At 37.6% G+C, this 16,312-nt stretch overlaps 1 protein-coding gene, 1 long non-coding RNA gene and 2 pseudogenes across 3 annotated transcripts; 1 reads left to right on the forward strand and 3 right to left on the reverse strand.

Moving 5' to 3' along the window:
* Window positions 1-534: 534 nt before the first annotated feature.
* On the reverse strand, window positions 535-4,310 carry LOC130749348 (uncharacterized; annotated as a pseudogene).
* A 900-nt stretch (window positions 4,311-5,210) lies between these two features.
* On the reverse strand, window positions 5,211-6,827 carry LOC130749349 (general transcription and DNA repair factor IIH subunit TFB1-1-like; annotated as a pseudogene).
* Window positions 6,828-8,376: 1,549 nt separating this feature from the next.
* Window positions 8,377-12,141, reverse strand: LOC130749352 (probable chromatin-remodeling complex ATPase chain). Of its 2 annotated transcripts, XR_009022897.1 has the most exons (5): window positions 10,493-12,141; window positions 10,097-10,342; window positions 9,375-9,530; window positions 9,192-9,269; window positions 8,377-8,780 (listed from the first exon to the last, which is right to left on the reverse strand). XR_009022897.1 is itself a non-coding variant. In XM_057602697.1 (4 exons), exons 1-4 carry the CDS (start codon window positions 10,201-10,203, stop codon window positions 8,759-8,761), a joined length of 363 nt encoding a protein of 120 aa, XP_057458680.1. In that variant the 5' UTR covers window positions 10,204-12,135; the 3' UTR covers window positions 8,377-8,758. The 2 variants fall into 2 exon arrangements, 1 of the variants encoding a protein (XP_057458680.1); XM_057602697.1 differs by having other exon boundaries at window positions 10,097-12,135.
* Window positions 12,142-13,635: 1,494 nt separating this feature from the next.
* Window positions 13,636-15,373, forward strand: LOC130749358 (uncharacterized). Its single transcript, XR_009022904.1, has 3 exons — window positions 13,636-13,851; window positions 14,021-14,090; window positions 15,133-15,373. It is a non-coding gene; the product is annotated as an uncharacterized LOC130749358 (long non-coding RNA).
* Window positions 15,374-16,312: the final 939 nt, after the last annotated feature.

The following is a 16,312-nucleotide window of genomic DNA, read 5'->3' on the forward strand; positions in this document are numbered from 1 at the left end:
AGTTGAGGGTTGAGATAATGCTTGCTGTGTTGAGGATGAAGACCCTTTGATTTAAGTTAGAAAACTGGCCTCCCTTCAAACAACTTATTTCTTCAAACAACTTCTTTCTGGTCCCTCATGACTTATGGGGAACGTTTGAGATAAACTATTTAACTGTATTGGTTCAATTTAAAATCAAGTATGCCTTAAGTTCGGTGCGTGAGTTTCTGCTTTCATAATAAAACCAACATGGATCAAAAAATAATCATGACTGGTTCATATTCAGAGCTTTAAGGCAAAGTGTTGGCTAAAAGCCAACGCTAACTTTGACAAGGGCTTGTTATAGCCGCGCTGATGAGGTTTTTTCTTGTAGTGATCTTATCCTCTCACTTTCATTTCTATAGAAATAAAATTTAGCCTTATGCCAATATGGATCCTCAATATGATTACAACTTCCCACTTTCTAATTAAGAGTACACATATGAAGTGCCTCTAACAGTCAAATTGTTCATGCATCACTTAGAAGTTAGAAATAACATATTCTACATACCAGCCTTTCCAATAAATAAATACAACATAAGTGGTTGACACTCCGAGAAATGTAAAACCAAACAGTAAGTATGGTGACATAAAAACCATTGCCAAACAGTACATAAATTGGCATGAAGACTGAAGAAAGGCACTCCGCCTTGGATTTGGCTTGGGAGAACATTACCCGTTTTCCAGCTTTTTCCTCTCTTTCTTGTTGTCCTTGTCTTCAATCAGTTTATGCTCCTCTTGCTTTGCAAATTCGTCTAAAGACTCAGATATTTGAAATACTCAGAATAAATTCCCCAAAGCCTGAAGATTGGCACCAAACCATCAATTTTGGAGTTCTTTATTCCTTTTCTTCATCCCACCTCTTCACATCCTCATGTGCATCACCCAAGGAAGTTGCTTCCCTTACTACTTGATTATTGGACCCTTGGGCGCTCTCAGATGATATTTCGCTAAATCAGACAGAACAATAAAGTAGCAGGAATTGAATCTCAAATATCAGCAATCAAATCATCATTGATACAAAGCTTCATTATATCTAAAGAATAACATGCAATCATGAACTCCATAGGGAAATGAGTAATCAGGACCTAGATTCAAATTTAAGGTTCAGATGGACCTAATATAAACCCAAAGGAACAAATTTCAACCGATATTAAATGAACGATAGCTTTTTACTGGTCATGGATAACAGGAAAACTTAAAAGGATATCACAAACAACAAAGAGTTATTTTTAACATGCAAATATTTTGTGGAAGCAAAAGAGATGGGGTTCAAACCTTAAAATGGGTTTGTAACTCCTTCGCGGATCAGAAAAGCAGCGAGCCCCAATCAAGATACCAGCCAGACCGAACCAGAAAGGCTGTGAAGTTAGAACGGCTCGAACAACGGAAGGGAGTATGCAGAAGAGTCTACCAAATATCTAAAACCATAAACAAAGAGGAAGGGGATGACCTCATGAACGGAATAATAATATTAAGAAATAGAATTGAAGTTCAAATGTGCAACAGTTTAATCCATTCTAGCAGTTCAAGGCTTCAAGCAGTTCAGTCTGTCCAACATATATTACCAGATTTATGAGGTAACTAACACAGTTGTTTCACAGTTCCAATTTAGTTCTCTAATCCTTCCATAACAATATGAAAAAAAAATCATACAGAATGTGTATAAGTTTAGACTATTATTACTTACCCTTTCATCACCACCCGAAATAACAACATCCTTATCTGGCTCATGGTAGTGCTTTGCCTTTTCGTCAATGGGTTCATATATGAGATAAACTGCTGTCTTCTTAACAATGAACCCATTCTCAAAAACAACCATCACCTTGACTTTGTTACCTGGTTCTATATTTGATACTACTTTCCGCCACTCCTCTTCGTTAAAGGAGTCTAATGCTTCTTTCTTATAGAGTTGAATGATGTTCTTTGTGCAATTTATCACCAACACATTTTTCAGGACTTCTGCTGTGATATTGTCCGGGGAAGAAGAACAGACAATGCACATAATCATCCTCAAGTTGCGCCCATCCACTTGAGGAACTTCAAAAGTTACAGTAGAACATTCACTATTGAATGTTAACCAATCAGGATAGCTGTCACTGGGAAGTAAACCAGACCCGATGGGGGACATTTTCTGTACAGTGACCATTGCACATGCATACATAAAATAAAATTATTAAAATATTGATACTATAACATTCAATTTATAAAATAACTGGGATAATTGAATATTAGAAAAACACCATAACTAAAGTGAATCTATTTCAAAAAAACTGATGTCAGAGAGAGAACCTGCAAAATGTTTTCTTTAAGAATATCAGTGACACGACAGTTCATTCCCATTTGTATCAAGAGAGTTGTCAAGGAAATTGATGAAATGTGAACTTGGCTGTGACAATCAATTAAAGCAGAATCGTTTTTTGAGACCTGAGATGTGCTTGGGGTTATTGCTTCTATTTCCCCACAATTTGAGGTATTGAAGGCATTCCAAATTCTTTCTACACTTTGATTCAGCTGAACTTCTGAGTCGCACTTTACCCAAAGGCGTTGAACCTTTTTAATATCTTTTAGAGCATATAGCAGACCGCAGAAACCACTATTTTGTCCATCCAAGAGACAAGGAGATGACATGCCCGCAGCAGATGTTTGTACTTGGGATAAAATACTCTGTTAGAGATATCCAAGACCGTATAATTGAAGGAAATACATCACGTGAGAGTCCTTCAAAGCCACACAAAGAAATATATGCAATGTTTTTCGATCTTACTACTGCTAAGGGAACTCTTGTTATAGCAGTTTTATCTGCAACCAGGGTGGTTAAAGATTCCATCTGTTCCATGTCTTCTTCCAACTTGTCAATTTTTGAACATGCAGACAAAATGAGAGTTTTTAATGCCTTCAACTTATAGATGCTTCTTGGAAGTTTACGAAGGCTTGTACAATTCTTCAAATTTATCAGATGCAGTTCATTGCGATTTCCAATAGTATGAGAAATCGAAGACAAAGAAGTACAATTTTTTAGTACTAACTTTTCAAGATTTGGTAACATTGAAAACTCTGGAGTTTGTCTCAAGTTAGGAGAATGACTAAGATTGAGAAATTTCAACTTCTTCAGCAACTGACAGAAAGAAATTTGAAAACACATGTTAGAAAAAACAGCAAAGGAAAATAGATGAAAAAGAGAAAATATCATTCAAAACATTCGATGGTTTAAATGTCCATCAGTATGTACTATTCATTTTAGTCACTGCAACTAATAAAAAAAAATTAAATGACGTAGTTAATAAAGTCGAAGTATTACATGTGACACTAAAATTTGTTGCATCCAAATATAATATTAGTATTCAAACTCTATCTTTTAAAATATATAAAAAAAAGACTATAACTCGTACCTGAGACTTCTTCCAAACTTGTTCCAGATTGGAATATTTGAAGTCAATGGCAACTAAACTTTCTTGATGAAAGTCTGGTGGTGTATATTTTAAAGCTAATATGGGGAATGTTATCTTTGGATATTTCATGCTCAATTATTTTATGTGAGGTGTATGCTATAGCATGCTTCATTGCTTCCAAAGCATCTTATGATCAATCAGTACTTAACAAAACACTATATGTTATACCGTTAGGTATGGAAAACTACATTGAAAAATTTAGAGAGGCCTTTACTACACGTCTACACCACAAGAATAGTCATCTCATCTGCAAAAGGAACGATGAGAAGGAATTTACAGAAAAGAACATGTACAAGATAGACAGAGTAGCCCCATCCAACAATTGAGTGGTTCTAGACATCAAACCTAGTGTGTGTTTGGTTCCTGTTTAAAGCCTTAGTATCAATTCTCATTGACCAAAATCACCTTTAGGTGGTTATGTAGATGTTTGGCAAAATCAATAGTGAGATTTCATGACTACTGAGGAGAAGATAGAGGGAGTAGCTTCTGCGGTAGACGTAATCAATAGTGAGATTTCATAACTACATTCCACAACATCACCCTATAGAAATTACTTTTCTGATAAACATATCCAAACATAAATCACTCCAAATTCAACTTACTTTTACCATAATCAAGTTTACCAAAATCAATTCCAACAACGCTGATGCAAACATGCACTTAAAAGAAAATAAAAGGACTAGTGCTGACCTCAACCTGCCCTCTGCCTGCAGCAGAATGCAAGACAGTAGATCCCTGAGCATCTCTATAAGCCAAAACATCAGAGCAATTAGCAAGAAGCATCTCCAAAATCTCTGCATTGCCTCCTCTAGCAGCAGCATGGGCACCTTTGTTGGTCATCTCCCACCTGTAAACTGAAGGAACATCCCCAACATGCTGCTCCAAAACCCCACCCTTAAGAAACCTTGGGGAAACTGCAAAATCAAAGAGCAATCTGTAAACCTCACTGTTCTTGCTCCTGGAAGCAGCATAGAAAATATCAGTCACATGGTACTCTCCTTCTCCAAACACCAGAAGAGGGTTCCTCTCAAAAGCTGCTGAACAAAACCCAAATCACCAGCTGATTTAGCAGTGTACATTAGCCATCCACCATAACCTGCACTCATGAGAGAGTTCTTCTTCTTCTTGTTCTCCCCCCTCTTGGATTCACACTCAAGGAGAAGCTTCCGGGCCACCTCGGAACGATGCTTTGCAACACCATTGAACCGTTCCTCATCTTCATAACTACAATTTGAATTCTCTTCTAATTCATTTCATGTTTCCTCATTTGCACGGAAGCTTTTCTCACCAACAATGTTGTTCAGGTTCTTTGGGACATTCAATCCTCATGAGGAGATCCAATACAGTGGGCACAAAGCCAGTTTTTGTGGGGTATTTGTTTCATAGCAGGCTCAATACAGGACACATGGTACATCTCCGCACATGAATCACAAACCAAACAATATGTCTGTTCTTGTTTCAAGTGCATATTTTGTATGTGGCACATTCTTATGTCTGTTCTTGTTTCAAGTGAGAGTTGAATTCCCAATTACTGAACTGCTCATACGTGTTTACTTTTTATAGCACCTAAATTAACATGTTAATTTTATTTATTTTTTTGCAACTTAACTATTTCACAAGATTCCCAATAATTTCATTTCATCAAATAGAGATACAATTTTCAGTTCAACGCAAAATTAATGGCAAAAGAAAGATACTTGTGTTGTCTCTTATGAATGTGTAATAAAGCTGCAAGTTCCTCTAATTCTAAACATAACCATTAGCTAGGCTTGAGTCCTCTTGCATTTCTTGTCAGCATCATAATGTAACAAGGCAGCCTCCAAAGACTGCTGCATAGGATGGACAAAAACTGAAACCTGATGCCGCAGGTCAAAGTGTGCAGATACCTTTATCTCCTCAAGTTTAGAATATAGTTGTGATATAGCCTCTTTCAGTCTCCTAGTCTTATTAATAAGGTGTCTTGTTGTTATTGGATATGAAGACCAAAAGTGCCTCAGCAATTCCTGACTGCACCTCAAATGATCTAGTAGCTCATCTCTCATTGTGCTGGGCAATGAATCATGGTCACTGATCTCCTGAGAACTTTCAAGATGAGAACTTTCAAGATGAGATTTAGTGCTTGAAACATTTTTGGTCATCAAACCATTAAGAGCAATCTCAGAACTAAGTAGTGGATCCTTCAATCCTTTAGCTTTGATCTTAGATATGGATGCCCTCAAATAACCATAGGCTTCCTCATCAGAACCCAAACTACCATTAGCTTGCTGGGAACCAAAGTAGTCACGAGGATCCTTGATACAGAGTGGTGCAAAAGGATGATCATCTTGTGCCTGAAGATCCTCAATCTGGGTCATGGTAGAAATTCTGTTTCGTCTCGCCTCCTCTCTAACCCCATCAGATTCATGTATGTATTCCGTTTCCATAATATCTAAAGTTCTTCCTTCGAGAACAACTGCGCCTTGTCTGTTAAGATCCTGTAACAATGTTCTCCTACACAAGGGATGTTGAGCTTCAGGTATTTCCTTGCTACCGTCGCGGAAGATCCTGTGATCAGGAAGATGAGTGTAATCATCTCCTTGGTCTGCTTCCATGTCTAAACTCTAAAGTAGGATCAACCCGTCGAACCTTCTTTCGGGCTTCAACTTGTAGTATCTCATCATCTTTCAAGAAAAGAGCAAGGTCCTCATCATCCTCAGCAGCTGCTGCAATAGTATTTTTGGTACTATGGAGGAGGTACTCAGCTTGAAAGTATTTGTTCCAGAAATCAACCTTACTCATCTTGTAAGGAACAAAATTGAGAAAAGCCTGATGAACAGCTGGTTTAAGGGCAAAAATCTGATCTCTTATCTCTGGTGTGAATTGAAATTTAATCTGACCATCACTAGTAGTAGTAGGCTTTGTGTCAAAGATGAAAGAATTTTTAAAACCAATCTGTTGTTTTCCATCCTGATCCAGCATTTTCTTCTTTGTTGCCCAAAATTCATATTCTGTAAGCTTCCCAGTACCCACAAGTTGCATATGAAGTTTCAGCAACTTACTATCTTCTCGCAATAGCTTAAGCTTGTTGTTTGATGTAGGATCATTAGGCAGTTTGAGAATACCAGGACTCCGGCCTTTCACGGCAGTTTCGTTTCTGGCACGCTTAACTGACGACATATCCTAAAACGTAAACCCCCGTGATGATTCAATTCCGCACAAACAGTTCAGAATCAAACACGTTTTGGCGGAAAAGAATTGCTTGTAGTCGTGGGAAGAAAAACGGAGATTGGAATAAGAATTGCAACCAGAAACCCTAATCGTGTATGTGAGAGGAAGAACCGTGTAATGTGAGACAGTGAGAGAGTCAGAGAGTTGAGAGTGGTTATCTCATATACTCCCTCTCTCATTTACTATTTAACTGTCCATTTTTTAAAAAAAAAAATTAGTTCCTATTTAACTGTCCACTTAGCATTTCAAGAGAGCATTAAATGATGTTTTTACAACAAATGCCTTGTCAGTACATTAAATGAGGAGAGATAACACATATTTTCAAGGGTAAAATAGAAAAATAATTCTCATTTTTTCTAAAAATCAACAAAATTAATCAAACCCTTTATATGTGTGCATCCAATCAAAATGGACATTTAAATAGGAAGGGAGGGAGTATATAAGAATGGACTTGGGAAAACAGAATAATAAAAGTAATTTTTTATCAAATCAAATCTAATCTTTTCCTACATAACTAGAAAGAAGTATGGCAAACTTTTAAAAGTTGTTTCCTCATAGAGGGTTATAGTGTTGTTCCAAAGGTATCCAATCAATGAATGTCAAGTGTTGAACTGTGCCATGTCATTTTAATTAAAAAAAAATATAATTTGGTCCTCCAACTATTTTTGTTATAAATTTTACCATATAATAACAACACAATTATTTTTTCATTTATTTTTCTGATTTTCAAATTGATTTTTACTTCTATTGAAATTAATTTTAAACATTTTAAGTTGATTTGGGATAAATCTATTAACCTAATCTTTCATCCTCTCTAGTCTCCTCCTCTGTGTTTCATATTCTTTTAAGTCGTGTTCATCTTCTTCTCTGTGTTGCCGTGCTTCACCGTCGTGCTTCATCATGTCGCATCGTCGTGCTCTTCCTCTTCGTCCTGTCATCAAGCCATCTTGCTCTTGATCGAATGATACATGTAAATATCAAGTCATGGGGGGTTTTGATCTGATTTTATTAGAAGATGAAGTTAGGTTAGTGTTAGTGTCAAGGACGGTTTCCAAACAAAAAACCTAAATTTAAGGGCGTCCATAGGAAAATTTTCCAGCGATGGACGAAAATCAAATCTCGCTCAAAATTTAAGGACGATTTTCACGTTTAACCCGAGTAGTTTTAATTTTGTACTTGTGAGGGCAGTGAGGCTATTTATTAGCCAACATATACAATTTTCATAAGCCTTAACCTTTGAGTACGACTTAGATTAGCCAATAATACAAGATTCCTCTTAAAACATTTACAATTTGAGTACATGTTGACAAAAATTACAATTTTCAATGTTTCTGAGTCTAATGAAAATTGACTGAATTGTAGTATTTCACCAGAAGAAAATTCTGTTAAATTATATCATTGTTTCCACTAAACAATGAGAAGTGCCTCTTCCTCCCGCCGTATTAAATATTAACTAGACTACAACCCGCGCGTTGCGCCGGCGAATACGACTGACTAAATGTGTAGTGTATAAATATTTCTTATATTATTGGTGGTTGTTAAGACATACAAAGTGGTTGACTATATTTGGTGCATTATTGGAGTTTATGTATTATTGGGTTTTTTTTTTTTTTCAATTCACTGATGAGTGGTTATTGTCAAATTTAATGTAACCATTATTTTGAACTAAGAGCATGATGTAATTAAAATAAGCTTTTGATTTTGAAATAAAATAGTCAAATACATGATGTAAATTGCAGGAAATGAAATATAAGCTACACATGGAATTACTCTCTATTTTTTTTTTGTCTTGTTAATCTTTTTGGCTTCCTTGTGGTGTTTGTATTGCTAACTTTGGTTCTCTTAGATGTGTTTGTCCTCAAGGTTTGAATCAAAATTTGTTCTTCATATGCTGAAGTAATGTCATTTGTGACGTTGATTTCTTCTTAATCAAATGATGCACGTTGTCTCGGCTTTTCCGATGCTAGCTTTCTTTTCTTTTTAAACACCAAAGGTTCTTCTTCATCCGATGATATTTGTTGTGAGCAAATATTGAATAGCCAAGCCTGAGCTAGAACTTGTGGTTTTGAGCATGTAACACGTCACTCTAACAAAGAGCTTTCACTAAGCATGAAGAGTAAAAAAAAAGTTGGAGGTTAGATGTATCTCCACACCAAAATTAATGTATGAATAAGAGTGTGACATGTGCATTAGTTTACTCTTAAATCATAAGGAAGGTCTCAGAAGGATTAATTCAAAGTTACTTTGCTTTTTGTAAGCCCTTTCAATGACGTTTTCCTCAATCGTATACTGTGCAATTACCATGATATGAGATATTGACACAAAATGAAAGCAGGAAATAGGAGGCACCAGCACTTTAAAATAGTTGTCAAACACAACGCTTTTTGGATTCCTTCAATACTTAAATCTTTGAATTATATTATTTATGTACAGTGCTCGTATCCATACTTCTAGATAGAATTATAATATTAGAAACATACCTAATAATGAGCAAAATAGTATAAAATCACACACCTCTGAGCAGAATATGTAAACTTCAACTTCTTTCTTCTGGCGAATCCTATGAACCTGATCTTGAGCTTATAGGTCAACCTGTTGGTTCTCGTTTTAACACCACCAATTATGAACAAACAATTAGTTGTGTACATAAGGCAGTAATCTAAATCGGAAGGGTGCTGACATAAGTGAAATACTCACCAGTCACTGTCATATAGAATGTCAATGTCAGCAGTAGCAAGATTAATGGCAACAAAAACAGCCATGGAAGCATGGCGATGTTCTCCATCAATATTGTCTTCTATGCGGGAATATTGGTATCCATGAAACATTAAATAATCTTCTATATCTAACAGCCTAGTCATATGAAGAAGAGATATACAATAAGCTAGAATTGAAACAAATACAGCAGTAAAAATAAGTTATTGACATCCATTTGAAAGGATTCTAATTCTTATATAGAACCGACCTGGCCATAGTGCAGGTCGACATATATATTTTGACACTTCTACTGTAGCCACGTGAGGTTGGCTACATGGTTCATGGGGTGCAATAATTCCCTATCATGTACCTCTAAATATCTTAGTTGTTAGACTTATAATTTCTTTTTTATCCCCCTCAACTATTTGTCTATCCTATATCTCCTTCATCAGGTCAGCTCTTCTTAATGGTGCTTCTACAAGTTTTTTTTCATTGTTAGATTAAGAGATGATTTTCAGAGGAAATGTAGAAGATGAGATTTGTCATAGGGATGCAGAGAAATCAGCAAAAAGGAAACTTTTGAATCATCACTGCAATAACAAACTTACTACTAAATTCCTATATTCCTTGATATGTCACAACTCAGATAAATCCTTAAGTTGGTTTTTGTTTCTGGATTGTTCTCATGGGTTTCTCAAAAAATCCTGGACATGTGGTAGTACCTGGACTTGTCCAGTCTCGGTAGTGTGTAGGTCTGCAGGGCATTTGGTCCCTTACTTCCAATTTGGCTAACAGCTCTTTCCAATACATGATGCCCAATTCCATACATGCCCAAACCACCTAATTACCCGTGCATGGCACGTGAATGACAATGTCAGCAGTAGCAAGATTATTGGCAACAAAAACAGCCATGGAAGCTTTACGATGTTCTCCATCAGTATTGTCATCAATGCAGGAATATTGGTATCCTTGAAACATTAAATAATCTTCAATTAAATCTAACAGCCTAGTCATCTGTAGAAGAGATATAAAATAAGCTAGAATTGAAACAAATGCACCAGGTAAAATAAGTTATTGATATCCATCTGAAAAGATTCTAATTCTTATATAGAACCGACCTGTGTAAATTTAAGTGCCCTGGAACCCCGTTCTTTTAGTTTGGAAAGTAATTTATCCAGTAGAACCATTTTACCTACAAATAGGATATTTTTAGAAATAGATGCAAATTTAAGATGTTATTAATCAGTTTAAAATGACTTCTGATGTATGTCTAGATATAAATTAAATTTAGCAGCATTTGTAATGAGATGATCTCATGGTGTAGGGAGGACCAGGTTCAACACCTTGGAAGAGATATGATTGATTACAACTTGGCATCTGCGCAACTAAAAGCAAAGGGGGAATGCATTGTTCTGCCTATTATAAATAGTAATATATGATTAAAATCCTGAACCTATGGTTATGATGGACATCATATGAAATATTTAATAATAGCATCTAATATCAGTTCAACTTCTAATGAGAAGCATTTTGACCACAATCAGATCAGGGAGCCCTTGATTAGTTGCTATTTTCCATTTGTGAGGATAAGTTAAAACTACTCTTACAACAGATTATTTGAGAGATTCCAGAAAAAATCATAGATAAAAAAATTAATCTTTAGTTCATGCTAGAGTGGTATTATTTGCTCTCAAATGATCTAGAGTGCAAGTAGAGGACCAAATATTTATTAAAAAACAAAAGCTTGAGCGGTTCTAATAGGGAAATGGTGTCATGGGTAAATATCATGCAAAAGACAAATGAAACAGAGCAAGATTTGCAATCTAAATTTCTCAAATGGCAAAGGACACAAATAAAAGGACTTGGATGTCTAAAGAGAAAACTGCAATTTTTACAAGTAAAATATGTTCCCTCAATCCAGCAGCTGTATTGTATCCTAGTAAGATGAAACAAAACAAAAATAAGAATTGAAAATGAAGGGGAAAAATTGCCTTTGTCTCCGTCGTTTCCATGATATCCATCGAAGTTGGACTCTGATATTGCTCAGCGGCGTGGTGCTGGGCTCAGCGGAGATGCTAACTGACGAGAGGGGAAGCGAAAGAAGAAGGATTGTGTCGGAGTTAACCTTGTCACCGTTGACATAGTCGCGGGAGAAGGGAGAAGAGTCTGCGTCGCTTCCTCGTCCGTTGTCAGGAAAAGGGGGCAGCCATGGTTGGTTCATGAAGCCTGTATCATGGGAGGTGAACCGGAGGAAGAAGTGGTTGTGTCGCCATCGTCGTAGTTGCAGGCTGACGAACCGTGAGGTTCTCGACCGGAGATAGAGAGATTCAGGAAGAAAATATAATCTTCTGAAATGTAGTTCTGCGAACACTCCATTATGTTTTCCAACTCTTGCAGGCACCATTTTGAGGCAGCATAATTGCTTGAGAAAACAATGATGGAAATTCTAAGCACTCCGATTACAAGAAGCACTTAGGAAGATATCTGATATCCACTTCTAAGCTCAGCATTGCCCCTGAAAACATGAACTACAGGCCTTGTGAGATCTGTGTAAAGAAGGGAAGCAAAAGATTTCGTAGAGTCATTAACACAGTAAATCAAAGAGACATGGAAGATCCACTTTAGACAGGGATTAAATCTTATGCAAGACATGGATGAATTATGTTATGTGAAAGGAGATGAGAGACTCTGAATATGCAGAAGAAACAGAGACTGAAACGCACCGTTTCAATTACATTAGGAAAAAAAAAAACAGAACTTAAAAGAAAAAAGGCTTAATTCCATTTTGGGCCCCTGATGTTTCAAAAATGAGCGATCGGGGCCCCCCGTGTTTAAACGTAGCAGTCAAGCACCCCAACGTTTCAAAAACGTGCATTCCAGACCCTTCTGTTAAGTACCGTTAGTTTGACCAAACGGAGCCCCTTTCATTAATTGACGTGAAATTTCTTTTTCATTTTAACATTATCTTTTTTACCCAAACTCATTCCCCAAATCAGAAACACGATTCCCCTCCCCCAATTTTAACCTAATTGAAGAAAGGAAGAAGAAGAAGAGAAAGGGAGAAGAAGAAGCTCGAAGAGAAGGAGAAAGGAAGAAGATCGAAGAGAAGGGGGGAAGAAGCGCGAAGAGTAAGAAACGAGGAAGAAGCTCATTCGATTCAAATACGATTTCTTCTTCTTCCGGGGTTGTTGCTGGTTCGAGGTCAGAGGAGGAAGGGGAAGAGTAGCAGCAACTGGGTTGCGTTGAGAATTGCAGTGGCGGGGTTGATGATGAAGTTGCAGTGGCTATGGATTCCTCGGTGCTCGTTTAGAGGTAGGTGGGTTGGTCGCAGAGGGACTTGGGTTTCTGCGCGGGTGAAGAGATTCACAGGTGGGTCTTTTGGTGGTGGTGGCTTGGAAGCCAATAGTGTGCGAACGAGGTTCTCTGTGGTGGCGGTGTTGGGCGCGGTGGTGGTTTGGGTTTGGCACCATTTGAGAATGGAGGATTTGAGGGCAAGGTTGGGAATGACGGCGGAGAAATTAAGGGTGTTACCATCAGGAAGTTGAGGGGTGAGTTGAGATCCTTGCAGGCTTGGACGGAGGCACGGTCGAAGGAGTGGCCGGAGGAGACGATGACAGGGTCTGCCATGATGGAACCTGAAATGGGGCAGAGGAACTCTTCTGGAGGGTTCTGGGTTTTGTTGTTGCTGTTGGGTTTTGAAGGGTTGATGCTATGGAAGAAGAGCTTCTTCCATTTCAGCCTTGGGGTAGTGATTGATTCTGGGAATTTTTCAGACTCTTTTGCTGCTTTTGGTGAACCCCATTTCTTGTGGACCATCAGCTTCACACTTTGCTGAATCTCCATGAAATGATTCAACTCAGTTAAAGCTTGTTGGTTTGGCTGAAGAAGTTGTTCAGAGAGTTGAGGGTGATGGGTGAAGATTTCATGGTTTGCTAAATTAGGATGAAATTAGGGTTAAAATTGGGGGGAATCGGGTTGGTGAATTGGGGGGGAATTTTTTGGTAAAGAATATAATGTTAAAATGAAAAAGAAATTCACGTCACTGACTCCGTTTGGTCAAACTAACGGTACTTAACAGAAGGGTCTGGAATGCACGTTTTTGAAACGTTGGGGTGCCTGACCGCTACGTTTAAACACGAGGGGCCCCGATCGCTCATTTTTGAAACATCAGGGGCCCAAAATGGAATTAAGCCAAGAAAAAAAAGACGCACCCACCCACTTTTTCCCTTTCTCCTTTCACTTTACCCATTTCCCCCTCCATTCGACAGCATCTTCATCTTCTATCCTCTTCTTCATCAATTACTTTTTCTTCACCAAAGAACCACACTAATACCCACCATAAACTACAAATATTTGAAGAAGAAGCTTGATGGTTCACGTAGGAAGCTTTTGGGTTAGTTTTGGGTGCTAGGGATTTTGCTCTAAGAGAGGAGAAGATTACCCACCCCATAAAGAGTATTCACTTGAGCTAAATGAGGTATATTCACAACCCAAAAATTATAAAGAATGGTATTCTAGTCTATGTTAATTTTGGGTAAATTAATTTTAGGGATTTGAGCTCACAATTAAGGATTTCATGGTTGCTTTTGGATAATAGATAGCTAAATTAAGTTCCTAAGGAGTTGAAATTTGTTGTTGATGTTCAGACTTGCCGATCACGGACTCATCCGGGCATCTTGAAGTTGTTGGGAGCACTCATCTTGATCCTTCATAGTTGTGAGTGGTTTATGACCATTGTGACATATTTTTAATTACTTTATGTTTATGGTTTTGACTATTTTATTATAACTAGAAGTGTCTATTTATTTAAAATTGGGGGAACATCCTTTCATTCACATGACTATCTTTTATTGAGTTATTTAAGGTTATGTAATCAAATAAATGGATTTGAGAATGATTTTAGTTTGTTTTAAGTTATGAAGTTACAAACTTTATGTATTGAATCATGTTGGGTTGAGAATGACATCTTGATGAGCTTTGATAATTATTGAGAACATTCATATTTGAAACTTTGATATGAGATTGCTTATGATTTTGAAAAGATGATTGTGGGAATACATGTTAGAACCCTGTAGCCGTTAACGGAGGTAACAGTCTAGGTGCACCTAGTTATTTGATTCCGGGTGGAGAGGGCTATCCGTTAGATGGAGCCGCTGCACGGAAAGGGCTATCAACGAGATGTAGCTTCCCCCGATGAGATTGATGAGATATGACATGATTCCGGGTGGAGAGGGCTATCCGTTAGATGGAGCCGCCTCTTGGATAAGATAATCCTTATGAGGAAAGGGCTATCAACGAGATGTAGCTTCCCCCGATGACACGATGTGACTTGAGAAAGGAAAGGGCTATCCGTTAGATGGAGCCGCCCCTAGGGGAAAGACCACCCCGTAGGAGGAAAGGGCTATCAACGAGATGGAGCCGCCTTATGATTATGGTTCTCTCATGTGTGTTCCCTATTGTATTTGGATTATCGGATTTTGAGTGATTTTATAAATTAAAAATGCTTTAACCGCATTATGATTCTTTAAGTTTGCTCTATGTCAAAGTGACATTGATTTGAGTTAGTAAAGCATGAAGCTTTTACCATGCCATATATGTTTTATGAAAGTGATTTGAGTTACTTGACTTGATCAAATGTCATATTTATCCTGAGTTTTAAAGAGAAAATCGTGCCTATGATGTTCCCCTTCTAGTTCATGGTGGTTTATAGGCCCACACTAAGTCTTTGTGACTTACCCCCTCCTTGTTTCCATTTCAGATTCACAGGTAGCTGAGTAGGAGGTTGCTTCAGTTGCAGCTTGTACAGTTACTTCTTTTTGGTAGGCCTCCTACGGTTGGTGGCCATGTTGATGTCTTTTGTTGATCTTTTTGGTATTCTATAGGGAATATGTAATAGTTATATTTTGTAAAGTGTAAAAGTTCTACGATGTATTTGATGATGTTACTTCTTGGATAATGGATATGTGTAGATTTGGATCTCTGGCTGAATGATATACCTCTTTAGCAGGTCTTGTTATTTTGTAAAAATATGGAAATACAAAGGAAACTCTGTCCAATTATCATTTGAGCTTCGTAAGCATGTTTCTTTCTTTATAAGAGGTATTGCGGAAACGAATCATGTGAAAGCAGGCTTGCTAGGCTATGGTAATAGCTTATGCGCCGGTTACTGCTTAGGTTTGGGTCGTCAGGGACGAAGCCAAACCTTTTAATTGGCAACTCCAGCATAGTCCTGTCCAAGTCAAGTTAGTGGTCTTAAAAATAGAATAATAATACTCGCCACTCTGCTAAGAAATTGCCGAATTTAATATAATATATTGATGGCTGCTAGAGGGTGACTAATCAATGTAATTCACCCGCCATTATGGGTTGTGTGACCAGATGAATTAAAAAATTCATCGAAATATTCTAATTTTGTAAAATTGCAAGGAAGGGAAGCAGGGATTCACATTATCCCTCCCCGCATGCAATGTGTGTCTCCTCCTCCTAGCAACTCCTCCCCGTAGCCTATAAGATAGATATACACAAGCACATAAAAAAAAACTGGATTTAGAATTACTCCTTCAACATCGACGGTTCTGCAACTTGCATTTTATATGATCGTTTTGATCACAGTGCCCATGTATCCATTGGCAAATGCTTGGCATCAAGATCCAAACACAGCAAATCCCAGTTGTGATTCGTGATGTGGAAATGCAGCAATAATCTACGTGTTGGGAATGAGAGATCGTAGGTGCTACGCAGACAAGTAAGAAATATATTTCAGAAACACTCAATCAATTTGTTTTTACTCCTCATTTTATTAAGGTCTGTGAATATTGTTTATCTGAGCGTTTGACGGAGCACTATGGGCGACACTTCTCAATGGCTGAGGGACGTTTATATTTGCTTAATTCCTCCGACTCCAGGGATGGAAGGCAAATATGCCAATCTTGCAACTG

Source organism: Lotus japonicus, chromosome 3, assembly GCF_012489685.1.
Source record: "Lotus japonicus ecotype B-129 chromosome 3, LjGifu_v1.2".
In the NCBI taxonomy this organism is placed as follows: Eukaryota; Viridiplantae; Streptophyta; class Magnoliopsida; order Fabales; family Fabaceae; genus Lotus; species Lotus japonicus.